Raw genomic sequence first — 22,264 nt, forward strand, 5'->3', positions numbered from 1 at the left:
GGTGACCCGGAACTATGTAAGGCAGGGGCGTTCAACTCCCTGAGGCTTAATACAAGCCCACATACCTATAATGTGTACATATAGCTAGGCTAAATAGCATGTTAGCATCGATTAGCTTGCAGTCATGCAGTGACCAAATATGTCTGATTAGCACTCCACACAAGTCAATAACATCAACAAAACTCACCTTTGTGCATTCACGCACAACGTTAAAAGTTTGGTGGACAAAATGAGACCGAAAAAGAAGTGGCATAAAACACGTCCTAGAAAGTCGGAGAAAGTTATAAATGTAAACAAACTACGGTGGGTTCAAGGACCGCCAAAATTAGTAGGACAAAACGGCGCTCGCCAAATACTCGAATCAGGGAAGCATGTTTAATATAAACAGTGTGCTTTATAACAATTAGGGAGGTTTGTGTCATGTTTGTCCTCCTACAGAAACCATATTAACACAAAAAATGTATTTTTTTCTCTGGAGCTTTTTCAAAAATGTATGAAAAATGGAAAAAGATGAGGGGAAAAACTTTTTGTTTTTTGTTTTATTATGGTTTCTGTAGGAGGACAAACATAACACAAACCTCCCTAATTGTTATAAATCACACTGTTTGTATTAAACATGCTTCACTGATTCGAGTATTTGGTGAGCGCCGTTTTGTCCTACTAATTTTGGCGGTCCTTGAACTCACCGTAGTTTGTTTACATTTATAACTTTCTCCGACTTCCTAGGACGTGTTTTATGCCACTTCTTTTCTGTCTCATTTTGTCCACCAAACTTTTAACGTTGTGCGTGAATACACAAAGGTGAGTTTTGTTGATGTTATTGACTTGTGTGGAGTGCTAATCAAACATATTTGGTCACTGCATGACTGCAAGCTAATCGATGCTAACATGCTATTTAGGCTAACTATATGTACATATGGGTGAGGGCCGACATCCGGGCAACTGAGCTACATACGGGTTCTTCGAGCCATAGCAACCAGACTGGCGTTGAAAACAAACTGTTGCCATTACTCTTTAACCTGTCGACCTACGCTGGTTAAACCCGTCATTCTGCCTCCAAAATGCCGAAAAACGGTGTTGTTTTTGGTTGTGCTAACCACAACCGGAAACAGGGAAAACAAAGGTTGTATTTTGTTCTGCCAAAGCGTGATAAAAGCCCACAGAGACGAGACAAATGGCTCGCAGCTTTACACCGGGAAAACGAGGACGGTTCTCACTGGAGTCCCCCAAAGTCCCGGGTCGTGTGTTCGGATCACTTCGTTTCTGGTAAATATAAGGAACAAAAATCCACCTTCTTAACCACAACTTGGCTATACCGTCCGTGCTAATGTTGTACTTGTTGAATTTGTACCTTATAACGTTCGACAGCTGAAGTTGTTGTTGTACAAAAATAACATGCGGTATATACTATATAGTCTATAGCCTAGCTAGCTATTTTCGAAAACCGGACAACGAGAGGATCCCAAAGGCAGCGTTTAGATGGACACCACCGGGAAAACGTAAGCCAGGGCGGCCAAAGAACACCTGGCGAAGAACAGTTGTACTTAAACAATACATGTAGCCCTCAAATGTCTCAATATTTTATACACTAACACTTGATCTTGTTGTTGATAACTTCCGCGTCTCTTTCTTAGTAGCGCGCAGGCTAAGCTAACTAGCAAGCTAAGCTAAGCCTGAGAAGCTTTAAAGTTCACTGAGACGAGTCTGACGCAAATAATACATTTTCGTTTTTTCACACGATATGCGAATAAGTAAAAATGCCTAAATGAAGGATTTAACGCCGACTTCCAAGCCACAACGCTCGTTAAATGCTTTTTCTGTCAATGCTGTGTTCGCTGTGAGCTGGTTTGTTTTCAACAAATTCCCGGTTGCTAGGGGATTGGTAGGCGGAAGTGACGTAGGTCCGCCCTCACCCATTGCATCATTATGCCTCATTTGTAGCTATATTTGAACTCATTTAGTTTCCTTTAAGTCATCTCAATTCAATGTATATCTCATGACACACTATCTGTATGTAATATGGCTTCTAATTTGTTGCGGCTCCAGACAGATTTGTTTTTGTATTTTTGGTCCAATATGGCTCTTTCAACATTTTGGGTTGCCGACCCCTGCCCTAGTGTCCAAATAACTCTAAATTAAGTCTTTGTTACTTTAATAAGCAACTAATTAATGGTGAATATGTTCTCCATACTAAAGTGTTACCGTATTTTTATATTGATTTCCAAATATTACAGACGAGATCATACCGTAATAAATACAGTAAATCAGATAATGACACAACAGTGCTGTATTTTACTTATTTTAATTTAAACAACAAATATTTATTCTGGTTAGGGGGTACTTGTCTAGAAATATAATATTTCACAGGTGGTATTTAACCAAAAAAAAAAAGTTTAGAATTATTGTCATAGGTACGATCAACGATAAAAGGCCTAACCAAACTTTGGGTTTCCGCTGTTTGACTTTACATCTTCTTTGCCAACAGGGGGCAGTGTTTCCTCATGCGTTGTATAAAAAAGGAAGAAGGTTCATCCAGCTCTGTGAATCTTCCTTTTATAATGTGTGTGTTTTGAACATTGTATTTTACTCTTTTTGGGGTTTACATTGCAGGGGATGAATAGGAAATATGGAGGCTCTAAAACACAGGTGTCAAACTTAAAGGGTGAAGTGAATTAATTAACTCATATTATGTTTTGCACATGGTGAATGTTTATATTAATCTGGGAGAAAGAAAACTACCAGTTTAAATGCTCGGTATTTCAGGTTGGGCACATAATAACATAGGGCCTTTTAGTATTGACATTTGTGTGTGGATTGGATTAGTTCTCTCGGAAGAAAAGGAAATTAAATCGGACCTAGGTATTCTAGGGTGATGGCCCTATCCGTGAGAAGAGACTACACGTTTAGCTTAATGACAGCATCTAAGATACGACCTGGATCTGCTGTCTTTCCAGACACTTACACACGAACATCTACTCTTATGGTCAGGGTGTGTTGTCCTGACCTAGCACACACCCAGAGACAGGAAAGAGGAATATAAAACTGAGGGTTTGGCTCCTCCAAGTTAGGAGTCCTTCATTTTTGACCCGACCTCCTCCAGGAACTGCAGTCCTGTATAATGACGCTCGCTTGTAATAAAGCAACTTTTGGTACAGTAAAGCGTCTCCGACGTCTCTTTTGATCCAGCCGCACTGCCGTGTCATCATTCTGTCTGGACGAGGATGACAATCATTATATGAGAGACAAAAATACAATTTTTTTTTTTTCCGCTTTCTAAAATCGGCTCGGTTTTGGTAGCTAGCAGGGCAGCTAATGCATTCTAAATGCATTCAAAAACAGTCAACAATACTTCATTTATGTTCCGTAACCTGTAAAATTAAACCAAACAGTAGCAACATTGTTATCGTAAGAGCAAACACAGAGGAAGAAAGGATTCCAGACCCAGTTCCAATTGAGGACTATAATGACACCATAGGGCCAAATCCCAACTCCATGTTCCTCAGTAATGTGACACAGGAGGAAATAGTTACAATCGTGAAAAAATGTAAATCTAAGACTTCAACTGATTGTAACGGAATTGATATGGAAACGATAAAAAAGGTTATTGAAGAGATCTCAGGACCATTAATGTATATTAGTAACCTATCATTTCAAACAGGTACATTTCCAAACAAAATGAAAATAGCTAAAGTTGCACCAATTTATAAGACTGGAGATAAACATCAATTTACAAATTATAGACCTGTTTCTCTACTTCCACAATTTTCTAAAATCATTGAAAAACTGTTCAATAACAGATTAGAAAGTTTCATAAATAAAAATAGAATACTCGAAGAGAACCAATATGGATACAGAGCTAATGTCTCAACTTCAATGGCTTTAATTGAAATTACAGAAGAAATTACCAATGCAATAGATAGTAAAAAATGTGCAGCAGCGGTTTTTATGGATCTAACTAAAGCTTTTGACACAATTAATCACAATATTTTAATCAAAAAACTAGAACGATATGGCATCAGAGGGTTAGTCTTAAACTGGATAAGAAGTTATCTAACGAACAGGAAACAATACGTGAAGCTAGGCGAACACACGTCTACAACGCTAAATATATCCTGTGGTGTACCTCAGGGATCAATATTAGGACCTAAATTATTAAATCTCTATATAAATGACATTTGTAAAGTTACAAAAGATTTAAAGTTAGTATTATTTGCGGATGATACAACAGCGTTTTGTTCAGGAGAGAACACACAGGAGATAATACAAATAATAACAGAAGAAATTAACAAATTAAAAAGATGGTTTGACAAAAACAGACTATCGTTGAATCTTAGTAAAACTAAAATAATGCTATTTGGTAACAGTAGAAGAGAAAGTCAAACACAAATACAAATAGACGGAATAGAAATTGAAAGAGTAAACGAAAACAAATTTCTAGGTATAATGATTGATGATAAATTGAACTGGAAATCTCACGTAAAAAATATACAACATAAAGTTGCAAGAAACACGTCAATAATGAATAAAGCAAAACATGTTCTAGACCAAAAATCCCTTCATATTCTCTACTGCTCACTAGTGTTACCATATCTGAGCTACTGTGTAGAAATATGGGGAAATAATTACAAAAGTACACTTCATTCATTAACGGTGTTACAAAAAAGATCAGTTAGAATAATACATAATGTTGGATATAGAGAACATACAAACCCTTTATTTATTGAATCAAAAATACTGAAATTCCACGACATAGTGAATTTGCAAACAGCTAAAATTATGCACAAAGCAAACTATAACCTGCTACCCAAGAATATACAACAATTCTTCTCAACAAAAGAGGAGAAATATAATCTTAGAGAAAAACGTAATTTAAAACATTTGTATGCACGTACAACACTTAAGACCTTCAGTATATCAGTATGTGGAATTAAATTATGGAATGGATTAAGCAAAGCAATCAAACAATGTACTAATATGATCCACTTCAAGAAACTCTTCAAACTTAAAGTGTTTACAAAGTACAATGAAGAAGAACCATGACAAACATTCTCAATTTATTTCATCCATCCATTCATTCATTCTTAAAGTAATCTTACTTATGTCATCATATGAAATATGACTTACTTCACCAATTATTATTATTAAATTCTTACTATTATTTATTTATTTATTTTTATTGTAATTACTTATGGAGTTTATTGTGAAAAAATTGTGAACAGGAAGTGAACAAAAAGTTTTGCAACTGTTATGTAAAGAAAAGGGGTAGGATTAAATAAGCTCTGCTTCTTCCTACTCCTTTTCGAACATGTTGAAAAGAAACTGGAAATTGTGATGTATCATGTTGTATGCTTGCATGTTCGAAATAAACTCAAACTCAAACTCAAACTATTTTTCTAGCGTACTAACACATCGGTGTGCTATGGTATTAGCCGTAGAAACTAACTACGGAAAGAGATAAGCTAGCTTCAAAGTCAGCACAAAACGAGTTCGAGTTTGTAATTCACAAAACTGCTATAAGACACCAATCTGTACTGAGTGAAAAACAAAGTATCCTCCAAGAATAACCTCCTACGCCGACTAGCAGGCTGGTCTTGGGGAGCTAGCGCCTACACCTTAAGAACCGGCGTCCTTGCCCTGGTGTACAGCGCGGCAGAATATGCCTCCCCTGCATGGTGTCGCCGCGCACATGCCAAGAAACTCGACGTCACCCTCAATGAGACCATGAGGATTGTCACCGGCTGCCTGAAACCCACCCCAACGGAGTTTCTCCCGCTACTATCTGGCATCGCACCAGCCGCCCTACACAGACTTGTGAGTAAGACCTCGCAGGATCCAACCCATCTCCTGCACAAACTTGTAGCAGAGTCCCAAGACCATGGTCGCCAACGCCTACCCTTCCGGCCCCCGTTCTCCCGCCACCCAGTAACTCTTGGTGGACCCAAATTTAACACACTTGAAGCATGGAAAACCAGCTGGCAGGAGACCCCCCCCGACCTCCTCAACTCTGTCAACCCAAATGCAAGCCTACCACCGGGCGCTGACCTTCCTCGCAAGAACTGGTCAACACTAAACCGGACACGGACGGGTGTTGGCTGATTCAACGCCCATCAGCAGCCTGCCCATCAGCAGCCTGCCCATGCATCGCCGAGGAACAGACCGCCCACCACATCATCCACGAGTGCCCCACCTTTCCCCCACCCAATGACCCGGACCTCGATAATCTGAGCCCTGACACAGTGAGCTGGCTGACATTGCCTAGCTGTCTCATACGAAAGACTGTAACAATGAAAAAACCCATTCCCAGACTTTTACGGTGATAAATAAAACAAAAAACTAAGTGCGGTACTGTTTTTTGTATTTACAGTAATACAAAATTTTACATTAAAACATTGATACTATACAGTAACATTTTGGCAACTGAGCTGTCAGTTTTTTTTTACTGTAAAATATATATATTTGTGTTTTTTACACAGTGGACATAAAAAACTATATAACTAATAAATAATTGTGTAATAACGTCATGTGGAAATTTATATTTATTATTCACAGTTACAAGCGGCCATAACTGTCATGTGGCCCTCAATAAAAACAAGTTTGACGTCTAAAAGGTTAAAAGTACGATCTGGCGGTTTGTTTGTCCGTTAGTTAGTTCGTTAGCAAACTAACTCAAAAAGTTATTGGTAGATTTTCTTGAAACTTTCAGGAAATGTCCAAAATGAGATTAGGAACAATTGATTAGATTTTCGGCCTGGTCTGCATCATTTCTACTACGTTACCTTATTTTTACCTTACAAGATTAAATGTATATGTTTGCGCCACTGCCTTCACTTATACAAACAACAATAGTTGATGACTGATAAGAGCATGGGTGTCAAACTCTGGCCCGCGCGCCAAATTTGGCCCGCCATGTAATTTCACTTGGCCCGTGAGGCGATATTAAATTAACACTAGAGCTGGCCCGCCGATTATATACAACGGCGGTGCCGCGGTACACCGCTAATACTCATACTTGCCAAACCTCCCGGGAAACTCTTAAATTTCAGTGACCCTCCCGAGAATTGTAACGTCCTCTTTTCGTCCAGTCCAACAAGTGCTGGCCCAGTTACATAATATATGCGGCTGTGGCACACACACTGAAGTGAATGCAACGCATACTTGATCTTTCACTATGTAAAGCTCTTTAAGTCACTTGAGAAAAAGCGCTATATAAATGTAATTCACTTCACTTCACTTCACTTCACTTCAGCGATACAGGTTATACTGAGGGTGCCGGTATAAAAACCTTTAACATTGTTAGAAATATACGCCACACTGTGAATCCACACCAAACAAGAATGACAAACACATTTTGGGAGAACATCCGCACAGTAACACAACATAAACACAACAGAACAAATACCCAGAACCCTTTGCAGCAGTAACTCTTCCGGGACGCGACAAGGTGTGTGTGTGTGTGGGGGGGTCGGGGTTTGGAGGTAGCGAGGGTGTATATTGTAGCGTCCAGGTGTTGTGCCGGATAATGCACTCCCGGCGTAGAATGCACCCCCTGACAGGAGTGTTATATCAACTCAAGCCCACACTTAAAGTTTCAACGTGCAAGATTGAATCTATTTGAAAAAGTTATTTAACAAGAAGGCAAAAGTGCAAAAACAATAATGTTCGTGTTGGAGGAGTTGTGAATGAATGAAATATGAAATCCGTGCTGCAGTCTGCAGGTGTACCTAATGTTGTGGCCCAGCAGCGACTGCAGCACGGATTTCATATTTCATTCATTCACAACTCCTCCAACACGAACATTATTGTTTTTGCACTTTTGGCTTCTTATTAAATAACTTTAAATAACACACACACACACACACACACACACCTTGTAGCGTCCCGGAAGAGTTACTGCTGCAAGGGGTTCTGGGTATTTGTTCTGTTGTGTTTCTGTTGTGTTACTGTGCGGATGTTCTCCCGAAATGTGTTTGTCATTCTTGTTTGGTGTGGATTCACAGTGTGGCGTATATTTCTAACCATGTTAAAGTTGTTTATACGGCTACTCTCAGTGTAAACTGTATCGCTGTTGATGAAGTATGCGTTGCATTCACTTCAGTGTGCATACAGGAGCCGCACATATCTTGTGACTGGGCGGGCACGTTGTTAGAAGGGATGAAAAGCGGACATGACGTCAGCTCGTAGAGGACGTTAAAAGCAGTGCATTCAATTTTTATTTAAATTGTATTTGATATGCCATTGATATTTTTTAATTTGTATTATTATTATTTGAAACTCGATTTTGCATGTCACTATAAAGTTATATAAGCCTTGCTTGTTCAATATTTAATGCAAACTTGTTTGGGTCCCTATCAACCTTGTTCAACCTTGGCCCGCGGCTTTGTTCAGTTTTAAATTTGGGCCCCCTCTGTATTTGACTTTGACACCCCTGGATAAGAGGCACTAACAGTTGTGGGCACATTTTGATTAAACTTTAGGAAATGTCGGAAATGGAATTAGGAACAAGTGATTACATTTTTGCATCCCTAAAATTAACTGGTGTGTCTTGATCCTTGAATGTATACACAATATGTTCATAATGTTATTAGATATTCTCACCAAGCGTAACTGCTCAACATCTTCTTGACAAAAGCAGAAGCACTTTGGGACACGTTGGGGTACAGTCTTGTTGGGTCAAACTTCGCCGTCAGGATCTTGGATTTAACCCTCTGCAGGTCTTTGTCTTGAAAAGGCAGTCGGCCACTAAGCCTTTTTTGTTCGTGACAAAAATAGAGTTAAGTGATGACGGTGTCCCTTAAAGGCCTACTGAAAGCCACTACTACCGACCACGCAGTCTGATAGTTTATATATCAATGATGAAATCTTAACATTGCAACACATGCCAATACGGCCGGGTTAACTTATAAAGTGCAATTTTAAATTTCCCGGGAAACTTCCGCTTGAAAACGTCTATGTATGATGACGTTTGCGCGTGACGTCAATGGTTGAAGCGGAAGTATTGGGACACATTGTATCCCGATACAAAAAGCTCTGTTTTCATCGCAAAATTCCACAGTATTCCTGACATCTGTGTTAGTGAATCTTTTGCAATTTGTTTAATGAACAATGGAGACTGCAAAGAAGAAAGTTGTAGGTGGGATCGGTGTATTAGCGGCCGGCTGCAGCAACACAACCAGGAGGACTTTGAGTCGGATAGCAGACGCGCTATCCGACGCTAGCCGCCGACCGCATCGATGATCAGGTGAAGTCCTTCGTTGCGCCGTCGATCGCTGGAACGCAGGTGAGCACGGGTGTTGATGAGCAGATGAGGGCTGGCTGGCGTAGGTGGAGCGCTAATGTTTTTATCATAGCTCAGACGAGGTCCCGTAGCTAAGTTAGCTTCAATGGCATCGTTAGCAACAGCATTGCTAGGCTTCGACAGGCGGCACAGCATTAACCGTGTGGTTACAGTTATTTATATTGTTTCTATCTGCATTTAAGCACGATGCTATTACGTTAGCTCCATAGCTAAAGTGCTTCATCGATGTATTGTCGTGGAGATAAAAGTCACTGTGAATGTCCATTTCGCGTTCTCGACTCTCATTTTCAAGAGGATATAGTATCCGGGGTGGTTTTAAAATACAAATCCGTGATCCACAATAGAAAAAGGAGAAAGTGTGGAATCCAATGAACCCTTGTACCTAAGTTACGGTCAGAGCGAAAAAAGATACGTCTTGCACTGCACTCTAGTCCGTCACTCTCACGTTCCTCATCCACGAATCTTTCATCCTCGCTCAAATTAATGGGGTAATCGTCGCTTTCTCGGTCCGAATCGCTCTCGCTGCTGGTGTAAACAATGGGGAAATGTGAGGAGCCCTTCAACCTGCAACGTCACGCTACTTCCGGTACGGGCAAGGCTTTTTTTATCAGCGACCAAAAGTTGAGAACTTTATCGTCGATGTTCTCTACTAAATCCTTTCAGCAAAAATATGGCAATATCGCGAAATTATCAAGTATGACACATAGAATGGATCTGCTATCCCCGTTTAAATAAAACAATTTCATTTCAGTAGGCCTTTAAAAGGATCAGATGGTGTATTTCGACATTTCGATAAGAAACTCACATAATGTAGATAACAATTCCGACTGTCCAAATATCTGCTGGGGGCCCCACCACTTCACCTTTCACCATTTCAGGAGCTTTAAGCACATTTAATAATACATTTATATTGACATAAGTACAAATATACATGAGTGATTGGGCTTACCCATGTATTCCAGAGTTCCTGTTACAGAGTCCTGCTGCTTAAGACTGAGCGGGTTAAAGCTCTGAGCGCTCCCAAAGTCTACAATCTTGATGGTGTTATTGTTTGTCACCATAATGTTGTCGGGTTTCAAGTCCAAGTGGAGGACCCTGCGGTTGTGGAGGTACTCGACTCCCTGGAGGATCTGCACCAAGTACTCCACCACGTCATCCTCAGAGTAGCGAAACCTATTATTGAGAAAAAAGATTTCAACAAGGATGGTGCTTTCGTGTGTATTATATCCTGCTTGAATGACTGTTTAGAACCTGTCTATTAGGCTGTGCAGAAGCTCTTTGCCTGTGTAGTACTCTGCCACCAGCACAACGTAGCGTGGCGTGACGTAGGCCTCGTGCAATGCCATGACTCTTTCATTGTGCAGGGATTTCAGAATCTCATACTCCTTCAACACCTCCTGTTTGTTCTCATGGCTATAGGGGATGATCTTGGCCATGTACATTCTGCCCGTGGCATTCTCACGGCATTCGCGGATGACTCCAAAACGACCCCTGGAAATAGTTTGGTTTAGATGTATCACTTTCCAATGTCGGATGAGAGGTTTAATGATAACATTGTCCATCACCTGGATTTCTCATCCAGGAAGGTGTACGGTTTTTGTGGAACCCCTTGCCGCAGAGCCGTGGATGGGGTCCCTCTGCCGGGCGTACTGACCCCTTCACCGATGGGGCTCAGGCTGGATGTTTGAAGCACTTGAGGGGAGAAGGAGACAGGAGATGTGGCCACAGATGCTGTGGTGCCTTTAATGGGCACTGAGGCTGGTTTGGTGGGGGTTGAAGGTGGAGTTACAAGTGTGATGGGACTCTGGGTCATAGGAGACACAATGTTCACGGGACTTTGGGGTTTGGGCACTATAAATGGTGCAGAGGGATGTTTAGCGCTTGTTTTTGGGTCATGTGGTGTATTTTTTGGTGTATTATGGCTTGAAGGACCTAAGGATGATGGCGATTCTGCTGCAGAAGGGGACATCACTTGTGCAGTTGCATCTTCAGCAGCTGTAACTGTGACAGTCATCATGGGTGTGAGTTGGGGGATGGATGAGGGGGACACCAGAGGCTCTCGTTTGTTCGCTGTCTTCACAACAGCCACCTCTGGTATTGCGTCTTGAGCTGAGAACCAAAGACAACAGTACTGCAATGTGTTTCCAAAAATATCTTTAAAGGCCTACTGAAAGCCACTACTACCGACCACGCAGTCTGATAGTTTATATATCAATGATGAAATCTTATCATTGCAACACATGCCAATACGGTCGGGTTAACTTATAAAGTGCAATTTTAGATTTCCCGGGAAATATCCGGCTGAAAACGTCTCGGTATGATGACGTTTGCGCGTGACGTCACGGATTGTAGCAGACATTTTGGAACAGCACGGTGGCCAGCTTAAGGCGTCTGTTTTCATCGCAAAATTCCACAGTATTCTGGACATCTGTGTTGGTGAATCTTTTGCAATTTGTTTAATGAACAATGGAGACAGCAAAGAAGAAAGCTGTAGGTGGGATCGGTGTATTAGCAGTCCGCCGCCGTGCCGCTGTCCTCACCGGTGTCTGGGTTGACTTCCTCCGTCTCCGGGCCGGCGACCGCACCGATGATCGTGGTGAAGTCCTCCGTCGCGCCTTCGATCGCTGGAACGCAGGTGAGCACGGTTGGTGATGAGCAGATGAGGGCTGGCGTAGGTGGAGAGCTAATGTTTTTAGCATAGCTCTGTCGAGGTCCCGTAGCTAATTTAGCTTCAATGGCGTCGTTAGCAACAGCATTCCTAGGCTTCGCCAGGCGGGACAACATTAACCGTGTGGTTACAGGTCCAGGGTTTGGTTCGGTGTCTCCTGATAGTAGAAGTAATAGTAGTATTGTTGATCTTCTGTCTATCTTTCCACTCAGGGGCTTATTTCTTCTGTTTCTATCCGCAGTTAAGCACGATGCTATCACGTTAGCTCCGTAGCTAAAGTGTTTCGCCGATGTATTGTCGTGGAGATAAAAGTCACCGTGAATGTCCATTTCGCGTTCTCGACTCTCATTTTCAAGAGGATATAGTATCCGAGGTGGTTTAAAATACAAATCCGTGATCCACAATAGAAAAAGGAGAAAGTGTGGAATCCAATGAGTCCTTGTACCTAAGTTACGGTAAGAGCGAAAAAAGATACGTCCTGCACTGCACTCTAATCCTTCACTCTCACTTTCCTCATCCACAAATCTTTCATCCTCGCTCAAATTAATGGGGTAATCGTCGCGTTCTCGGTCCGAATCGCTCTCGCTGCTGGTGGGAATGATTGTAAACAATGTGCAGATGTGAGGCGCTCCACAACCTGTGACGTCACGCTACTTCCGGTACAGGCAAGGCTTTTTTATCAGCGACCAAAAGTTGCGAACTTTATCGTCGATGTTCTCTACTAAATCCTTTCAGCAAAAATATGGCAATATCGCGAAATGATCAAGTATGACACATAGAATGGACCTGCTATCCCCGTTTAAATAAGAACATTTCATTTCAGTAGGTCTTTAAGTACAATCAGTGCATTTGCATCTTGTGTCCGACATTGCTAAAAATACCTGTTGAGTCCAAATTGACTGGAGCTGAACAGTTGCTATGTGGCCCCTGTCCTGCCTTGTTCACGCAGGACACACGAAACCTAAACAAGCCACCTCGCGGTAAGTCGGTCACATTGTAGTAGCAGTCAACCACTCTGGTGGCTACAGTTTGCCACGTTGAATCTCCTGATGAAACAAGATGCAAACCATGGGTTTTCAGTGGACCCCGACTTAAACAAGTTGAAAAACTTATTGGGGTGTTACCATTTAGTGGTCAATTGTACGGAATATGTACTTCACTGTGCAATCTACTAATAAAAGTCTCAATCAATCAATCAATTCTGTAAAACGTTACCCCCTTGGATGTAAACCAAATGCTTGGTGAGATTTTATCAAATAAAACGATTGATGTTCAATTCAAACCTTTCCCTTTGCTCTGTTTGGAGCAAAGACAAGGAGGTATGATGCAATCCCAAGGTGTTGCTTATCTTTATCGATCCAGTTTCAAATGTATTTATTTATTTTGTCACCTTCTGACTTCCTTTCCAGAGTATAGCTGCACGGAGGCTTGGTGTCTGCCGGCTTCCAAAGCACCAGGGCAGTGTTGTTGTACGTCTGAGGGACCTCAGGGGTCCCCGGTCGCTTAGGAATATCTTCAGCATTTTAAAAAAAAAAAAGGGGAAGAGAGAAGAGGACCCAATAAGGTGACATTCTGTATTATGAAAAACATAGATTGCATTTGTTCGTACAGTGTTCCCTCCGTTATCTAAAACATATGTCATTTTAACATGAAACTCCCATATGTATGCAAATCTCAATGTACAATACTCAATGGTACTTTAAAATCTTGGACAGCGTTTTCTGGTGAGTCAACTCACTGAGAAACCATGGCACCTTCTGACTATTTAGCTTGTTAGCTTCCTGCGTCACAAGTGCACAATGGTGACTTAAAGGCCTACTGAAATGATTTTTTTTTTATTTAAACGGGGATAGCAGATCCATTCTATGTGTCATACTTGATCATTTCGCGATATTGCCATATTTTTGCTGAAAGGATTTAGTATAGAACAATGACGATAAAGTTCGCAACTTTTGGTCTCTGATAAAAAGAAGCCTTGCCCCTACCGGAAGTAGCGTGACGTAGTCAGTTGGTCACCTCCTCATATTTTCCTATTGTTTTCAACGCAGCTAGAGCGATTCGGACCGAGGAAGCGACGATTACCCCATTAATTTGAGCGAGGATGAAAGATTCGTGGATGAGGAACGTTAGAGTGACGGACTAGAATGCAGTGAAAGACATATCTTTTTTCGCTCTGACCGTAACTTAGGTACAAGCTGGCTCATTGGATTCCACCCTCTCTCCTTTTTCTATTGTGGATCACGGATTTGTATTTTAAACCACCTCAGATACTATATCCTCTTGAAAATGAGAGTCGAGAACGCGAAATGGACATTCACAGTGACTTTTATCTCCACGACAATACATCGGCGAAGCTCTTTAGCTACTGAGCTAACGTGATAGCATCTGGCTCAAATGCAGATAGAAACAAAATAAATAAATCCCTGACTGGAAGGATAGACAGAAGATCAACAATACTATTAAACCATGTACATGTAACTACACGGTTAATAATTCTCAGCCTGGCAAAGCTTAACAATGCTGTTGCTAACGACGCTGAAGCTAACTTAGCAACTTAGCAACCGGACCTCACAGAGCTATGATAAAAACATTAGCGCTCCACCTACACCAGCCAGCCCTCATCTGCTCATCAACACCCGTGCTCACCTGCGTTCCAGCGATCGACGGCGCGACGAAGGACTTCACCCGATCACAGATGCGGTTGGCGGCTAGCGTCGGCTAGCGCGTCTGCTATCCAAGTAAGTCCTCCTTGTTGTGTTGCTACAGCCAGCCGCTAATACACCGATCCCATCTACAACTTTCTTCTTTGCAGTCTCCATTGTTCATTAAACAAATTGCAAAAGATTCACCAACACAGATGTCCAGAATACTGTGGAATTATGAAATGAAAACAGGGCTATTTTGTATTGGCTTCAATGGGCTACCGATACTCCAGTTTCACTGGCTACGTCACGCGCATACGTCATCATCCAAAGGCGTTTTCCACCGGAAGTTTAGCGGGAAATTTAAAATGTCACTTTATAAGTTAACCCGGCCGTATTGGCATGTGTTGCAATGTTAAGATTTTATCATTGATATATAAATTATCAGACTGCGTGGTTGGTAGTAGTGGCTTTCAGTAGGCCTTTAAGAGAGACGGAGAGTGCTATTGGAGGTGCAACTATCTGATGTGTTACAACAGACGCTTACTTATATTGCACATTTTGAAAGACGGCGTTTGTGATACTGGCTCTCTGAAGGAGTTCTTTGTACATGTCTGAAATGATGTACTAAAACATCCAATCACAGCTTTACAGTGTGCATCACAGTATTATATTCGTATTTATTCCATTTTTTCTACCACTACAACCCAATCCAGCAAATACCATGCATAATTGAATGGTGTGATACAAGAGATAGGTAATTTAGGAGGAAATACCATGTTTTGATAAATGCTTGGTTGTCACGTCACTCACAAGCTATTGACAGTGTACAGGACGTGGTGATGGCAGCAATGGGATTAGTAGCTAAACACTCGTACACCCCGGCATCTTTATGGCTACACTTGAGGATGGTAAGAAGCTGCCTGCCGTCTGGATGGGAGATCAGACTAATGCGGTCATCCGCCAGCACAGCTTTACGATCTGTAACGGAAATGCAACAATTAATTCAAACCTGACAATATCTTTATTGCTACTAGCGTTCAAATACCTTTCATCCATGAAATGTCAGGAGGTGGACTTCCTGCCGGTAGGCAGCAAAGGGTGACCTGCTCTCCTTCTAGCAGTATTTGGTCCTTGAGTTTGATATGGAACACAGGTGGGAAATCTGACGCAGAACGGACAAACTTCGGAGTGTTTGAGTTCTCCTCCTCTTTTGGGGCAGGTAAAAGAATGTCAGTCTGGGAAGGTGTTTTGTCTTTTTTACTCCTGCTTAGACCCCACCTGTCCCATCTAGACCGCCGGTCGTTCTCTTTCTCAGAATGAACACTTGAAACAGATTCAATCGAGTCTTTAGAGGTGCCGACGGCAACCTGTTTTGCAAGCTGATTTTCAGGCACACAAATTTCTTGCAGTCCACGACCCTCAGAGCGTGAGTGGCGATGGCGAGAAAACAACGGTGTCCTCTTTCCTTCTGTGTTCTCTTTTCTCTCGTCCGACTGGCTTCGTATTTTGGTGGAAATTCCTGCCACTTTATTCTCAAACTTCTGTCGCATTGCAAAGACGGAAGAATCTGTGATCTTCTTCAAATCCGTCTCTTTCTGACTTCCCTCGGCATGTTTATCCTTCCTATCCTCAGACTGGGTTCTTATTTTAGCAGAGATTCCTGCCACTTTGGACTCAAACCTGCGCCTCACAGAAGAAATTGTAGACTCATCAGCCTTTCTTTGTTCTCTATCTTGCTCTTTGGTGTCCAGAGATTTACTTCGACCAATTGCCCAAGTAACCCTCTTAGTGGCCGCACTTTCCTGTGCATCCTGAGTCTTTCTTTCAGTGGATTTGTCTCCCTTTTTATCATCGGATGGTGATCTCTTTCCTCGTAATGAAAACCTTCCGATAAGGCTCAGGCCTCGTTCCTTTATCTCATCTTCACGTAGGTCTTGAACTGATTTGGACTTCTCTTGTAGCCCTTTGGAGCTCATCTCAAGAGGTGCTCCCCTTGGCCCTGGCCTGTAAACCTCTTCACCTCCACCGCCAATCTTACGGCTTGGCACAGGCGATTCCCCTTCTGATTTGTTTCTTGTCAGCTTTCTGAGGCCACGGGTCAAAGAGGATTCCCGCTTCTTAAATCTGGACTCAAAGACCTCCTCTGAGTCAATGTCTTTGATATCTGTTCTCAGTTTTGGGTGGCTAAGCATGCCAGAAATATCCGGATTTGATAACGAGGAATTTGAAGCAGAAGATGAGTGGCCAGCGGCTACTTTTGCAAACACAGCCAAGTGTTTCGATGATAAAGCATTTTCTTTAGGCTCAGGTCTGCCTCTTGACTTGTCAGGAACCTGATCAGATGACACTACAATGGCTTCTGCACTGCTTCTTTTTGCAAATGATTCTTTATAGGTTTGTGATGTTTCTTTATCTTCCATCACTTCCTCTCCATGTATTTGCATGTCCTGATATTTTTTTCTTGTGTCCTCTTCGTCATCATCCTCTTCTATCACTATTATGGGAGTAACTACTGAAGGTAATTTCAACTCAGATTCAACTTCATTTAGCTTGTCTTTGTTGGCTATTTTTTCTTCATAATTCAGTTTTTTGCGTTGGTCCACTTTCCCTGGTGTTGGGTAGACAAAATTGTTGTGTTCAGTAGGCGACGCTGACTCCAGCATCGTTTGTCCTGTTAGTGCCGACATTGACGTTGCTTCCTGAAGCTTCTTACTCTCGGTGCTGACATTGATGACGGATGGAATCTCCAAGGGAGCTCCATACCTGCGGTGAAGTGGCATGGGCTCAGAATCTCCCTGGGTAAAGGAGACACTTTTCCGAAAAACTCTGGTCTTTGTTGTGTCCTCTCCAGCATTCTCAGAAGATGCAGCTCTTGTGAGTGTAGATTGCCCTGTTCTGGATCTCCTCAGATTACGATCGAGAGACCCGGTCTGCCTCTCATCTTCCATGCCAAGTGTTTCAAACAAAGGCCCTCGGAGGCCACTCATCTTTTTATCCATGTTGCCACCCCTTAGTAGCCGCTGTCTCATGAGCTCCAGTTTCAAGGCGTAATCCTCCTGGCTTAGCTTTGTCATGCCAGGGCTTGGGCTGCGGTGTGGCAGTTCCAGAGAAGTCGCCTTTTTCAGGTTATTGCTGCTTGTTTCTGTATCTTCAATGGCATTGTCCTCCTCGGGGTCAATATGGAGAAGTAGTGCAGAGTCCGCCGAGCTGCCTCTCCTCATGGTTGATCTTCTGGCTTTTGTTTGTGATTCATCAGACTCAGTGCTTAATCCTTTTTTAAACGGAGCTCGTTTTGTCTCTTGATTTATCTCGTCTGGGCTAATTGTGTCCAGGTCGTCCTTAGTTTTCTCGACAACAATGTGTTCATCTGCAGGGATCTCATTCAGGGAGACTCTGGAACCGGAGAAAAACATAGATATCGGCATTGGAATGAAGGGCAGCTCATCTACGTCTGCCTCAGAGTCGGAGGACGAGGAAGGCGGCGGTGAGCCGTCTTTTAATTGCCGGGCCACTGCAATCGAGACGTGGTTAGATGCGTCATTAAGTATCTCTGGGATTGTGCGCATCACCATCTTGGATTTGTAACTGATGAGGGAGCGCTGAGAAGCAAAAATCAGGACAAGCATGAGAAAGCAATGGTCAATTAAATTGTAAAAAAAACTATTAGTCAACAGACACACCCTTTGTCACACCTGCACCATCTAATGCAGGGGTGTCCAAACTTTTTCCACTGAGGGCCGCACACTGAAATATTAAAGCAAGCCGGGGCCATTTTGATATTTTTTATTTTAAAAAACAATACAATATATGTATAAAAAAATATACATTTAGGCCTCCACTCAGGCTTGATCCTGGGGACCCCAAAGTGTTTAGGTAAAAAAAAAATTACAAATGTGTCATTATTTAGTATTATTATTATTATTATTATAAGGTCTAAATCTCCAGATCAACATTAGGTCTATCTGTCAATATAAAGTGTTTTTCAAGATTTAAGTTGTATGCTCTTTTTGTCAAAGAAAACCCAGTTTTTTTTATGGAAAAAACACAAAATATGCAATATTTTCCCCCAATAACATTTTAAAGTCCTAATACATAATTTTGGATATAGAGAACATACAAACCCTTTATTTATTAAGTCAAAAATATTAAAGTTTGGTGATTTGGTAAAATTGCAAACAGCTAAAATGATGTACAAAGCAATCTATCACCTGCTACCAAAGAATGTACAACATTTATTCTCAACTAAAGAGGAGAAATATAACCTTAGAGGAAAAAATAATTTAAAACATTTATATGCACGTACAACACTTAAAACTTTTAGCATAACAGTATGTGGAATTAAATTATGGAATGGATTAAGTAAAGAAGTTAAAAATTGTACTGACATGATCCAGTTTAAGAGGTTGTTTAAATTAATAGTGCTTACAAAGTACAAAGAAGAAGAATTATGAGAAAAACTTCCAACCTTATTGAAAATATTCTTCATCTCAGTATGTTAATAATGACTGAATTAATTAATTACATATTACAAACTGTTGTATATACTAATTCATAGATGTTATTTTATTATATAAAAAGGTCAGTAAATTATTTTATATAATTGTAAACGCTTTGAAGTGGGAAAGGGGTAGGATTAAATAAGCTTTGCTTCTTCCTACTCCTTTTCGGGCATGATGTAAATGAAATGATAAGAAATTGTGTGATGTATTATGATGTAAATGTGTTCATGTTCGAAATAAACTAAAAGAAAGAAAGAAAGAAAGTAGAATATTTGAGATTATATAATAATTGGAGTTCATAGCAAAACTCATAACAACATTAATTCATTATTATTTTTGAGCAACTTAAATAGACACTTAAAAAAAAAAAGTCCCACTAAAAATTATTGGGGATCCAAAAGGGTCCTGCTCAGTAAAGTATTAAAAAATAAATCATACTTTTTTTTTTTTTACTTTTAACACAATAGTCTCAAGATCAACTTCAGATCTATCCGTCAATTATAACTTTTGTTGTTGTTTGTGTTTTTTGTTTGTTCGTTTTAGGCCCTTTAAACAAAACAGCTTTGTTTTTTATATGGGAGACACAAAATATTTTCCCCAAAAAATATTCCAAAGTGGAATATTTAATGTGACGTAATTGGAGCTTTGAATAGGTCAATAATTCATAACGACATTGATTTTGATTCATTATTTTTTTTAAAGAAAGAAACAGCCTGCATGGCAGCTTTGTGTTATTAGAGTAAAATTGCAACATGTTCTTGTCACATTTCACCTGTTTGCTCTTTTATACCACTTTTTATGTTTTTTATTTTTTTAATCGTATTTTTAGAATGTGCCGCGGGGCCGTTAAAAAATTACCTGCGGGCCGCAAATGGCCCCCGGGCCGCACTTTGGACACCCCTGATCTAATGAGTAAAGAGCCAAAAAGCTATATATTCAGAAATGTGCATTTGGTAGAATCTTTTTGTGAAACTGCAATTCGTCTTGCTGTCAAATGTCATACTATTGAAAATCCTGTTATTTTGTTTTTAAATGAGTCTTCTTTTGTAAAAAAAAAAGCAAGTGTGCTCTGCTGTCGAGAGCGTTGCAATCTTGAAGGATGAAGTTTGACAAGATTGCCATTATTTGCAGAATCTCAACTCAAAATCTGTCTGGATTGAGATTGCCTTCAATGATGAAAAGCCACCATAATTAACAAATATCATCACAGTATCATTGAAATAACAACTCAATCAGAGTACTAAATTGATTGTTACGCATTTATTTTTATTGGCACATGCAGCGCTTGTATTGGCTCTCATTAGAATGTGTGCCTAATGTGATCAGTAAGTGCAAAAGTGTGTGTACTGTACTGTACCTGCCATCGCCTTCTAGACAAAGTCTGTTTAAGCCTCGCTGTGCAGATGCCATTGTTGCTTTCTGACTGCAAGACAAAATGTAATCAATGTCATGAAATATTTAATGTTTTGAAGAGGCATTTATAAAAAGACGCATCATGTGATGTTTTAAAATACATTTAAGTGGTTATAGTACAAACCCCGTTTCCATATGAGTTGGGAACTTGTGTTAGATGTAAATATAAACGGAATACAATGATTTGCAAATAATTTTCAACCCATATTCAGTTGAATATGCTACAAAGACAACATATTTGATGTTCAAACTGATAAACAATTTTTTTTTTTGCAAATGATCATTAACTTTAGAATTTGATGCCAGCAACACGTGCCAAAGAAGTTGGGAAAGGTGGCAATAAATACTGATAAAGTTGAGGAATGCTCATCAAACACTTATTTGGAACATCCCACAGGTGAACAGGCTAATTGGGAACAGGTGGGTGCCATGATTGGGTATAAAAGTAGATTCCATGAAATGCTCAGTCTTTCACAAGAAAGGATGGGGCGAGGTACACCACTTTGTCCACAACTGCGTGAGCAAATAGTCAAACAGTTTAAGAACAACCTTTCTCAAAGTGCAATTGCAAGCAATTTAGGGATTTCAACATCTACGGTCCATAATATCATCAAAAGTTCAGAGAATCTGGAGAAATCACTCCACATAAGCGGCATGGCCGGAAACCAACATTGAATGACCGTGACCTTCGATCCCTCAGACGGCACTGTATCAAAAACCGACATCAATCTCTAAAGGATATCACCACACGGGCTCAGGAACACTTCAGAAACCCACTGTCACTAAATACAGTTGGTCGCTACATCTGTAAGTGCAAGTTAAAGCTCTACTATGCAAAGCGAAAGCCATTTATCAACAACACCCAGAAACGCCGCCGGCTTCTCTGGGCCCGAGATCATCTAAGATGGACTGATGCAAAGTGGAGAAGTGTTCTGTGGTCTGACGAGTCCACATTTCAAATTGTTTTTGGAAATATTCGACATCGTGTCATCCGGACCAAAGGGGAAGCGAACCATCCAGACTGTTATCGACGCAAAGTTGAAAAGCCAGCATCTGTGATGGTATGGGGGTGTATTAGTGCCCAAGGCATGGGTAACTTACACATCTGTGAAGGCACCATTAATGCTGAAAGGTACATACAGGTTTTGGAACAACATATGCTGCCATCTAAGCACTGTCTTTTTCATGGACGCCCCTGCTTATTACAGCAAGAAAATGCCAAGCCACATTCAGCACGTGTTACAACAGCGTGGCTTCGTAAAAAAAGAGTGCGGGTACTTTCCTGGCCCGCCTGCAGTCCAGACCTGTCTCCCATCGAAAATGTGTGGCGCATTATGAAGCGTAAAATACGACAGCGGAGACACCAGACTGTTGAACGACTGAAGCTCTACATAAAACAAGAATGGGAAAGAATTCCACTTTCAAAGCTTCAACAATTAGTTTCCTCAGTTCCCAATCGTTTATTGAGTGTTTTTAAAAGAAAAGGCCATGTAACACAGTGGTGAACATGCCCTTTCCCAACTACTTTGGCATGTGTTGCAGCCATGAAATTCTAAGTTAATTATTATTTGCAAAAAAATAAATAAAGTTTATGAGTTTGAACATCAACTATCTTGTCTTTGTAGTGCATTCAACTGAATATGGGTTGAAAAGGATTTGCAAATCATTGTATTCCGTTTATATTTACATCTAACACAACTTCCCCACTCATATGGAAACGGGGTTTGTATTATTTACATTTTAA

General features: G+C 40.8%; 1 protein-coding gene across 1 annotated transcript in view; it reads right to left on the reverse strand.

Annotated features, from left to right (window-relative positions):
* Positions 1–22,264, reverse strand: part of LOC133650060 (striated muscle preferentially expressed protein kinase-like) — a 137,934-nt gene that overhangs the window by 8,688 nt on the left and 106,982 nt on the right. The window contains exons 31-40 of the mRNA XM_062046896.1: positions 20,465–20,530; positions 15,654–18,207; positions 15,419–15,586; positions 13,354–13,476; positions 12,845–13,009; positions 10,861–11,404; positions 10,547–10,786; positions 10,245–10,468; positions 10,101–10,176; positions 8,596–8,745 (exon numbers count right to left, since the gene is read on the reverse strand). Of these exons, the coding sequence (XP_061902880.1) occupies positions 8,596–8,745; positions 10,101–10,176; positions 10,245–10,468; positions 10,547–10,786; positions 10,861–11,404; positions 12,845–13,009; positions 13,354–13,476; positions 15,419–15,586; positions 15,654–18,207; positions 20,465–20,530 (4,310 nt within the window). The remainder of the gene's footprint in view (positions 1–8,595; positions 8,746–10,100; positions 10,177–10,244; positions 10,469–10,546; positions 10,787–10,860; positions 11,405–12,844; positions 13,010–13,353; positions 13,477–15,418; positions 15,587–15,653; positions 18,208–20,464; positions 20,531–22,264) is intronic.

The sequence above is a fragment of the Entelurus aequoreus genome, linkage group LG01 (genome assembly GCF_033978785.1).
Source record: "Entelurus aequoreus isolate RoL-2023_Sb linkage group LG01, RoL_Eaeq_v1.1, whole genome shotgun sequence".
Taxonomy (NCBI): Eukaryota; Metazoa; Chordata; class Actinopteri; order Syngnathiformes; family Syngnathidae; genus Entelurus; species Entelurus aequoreus.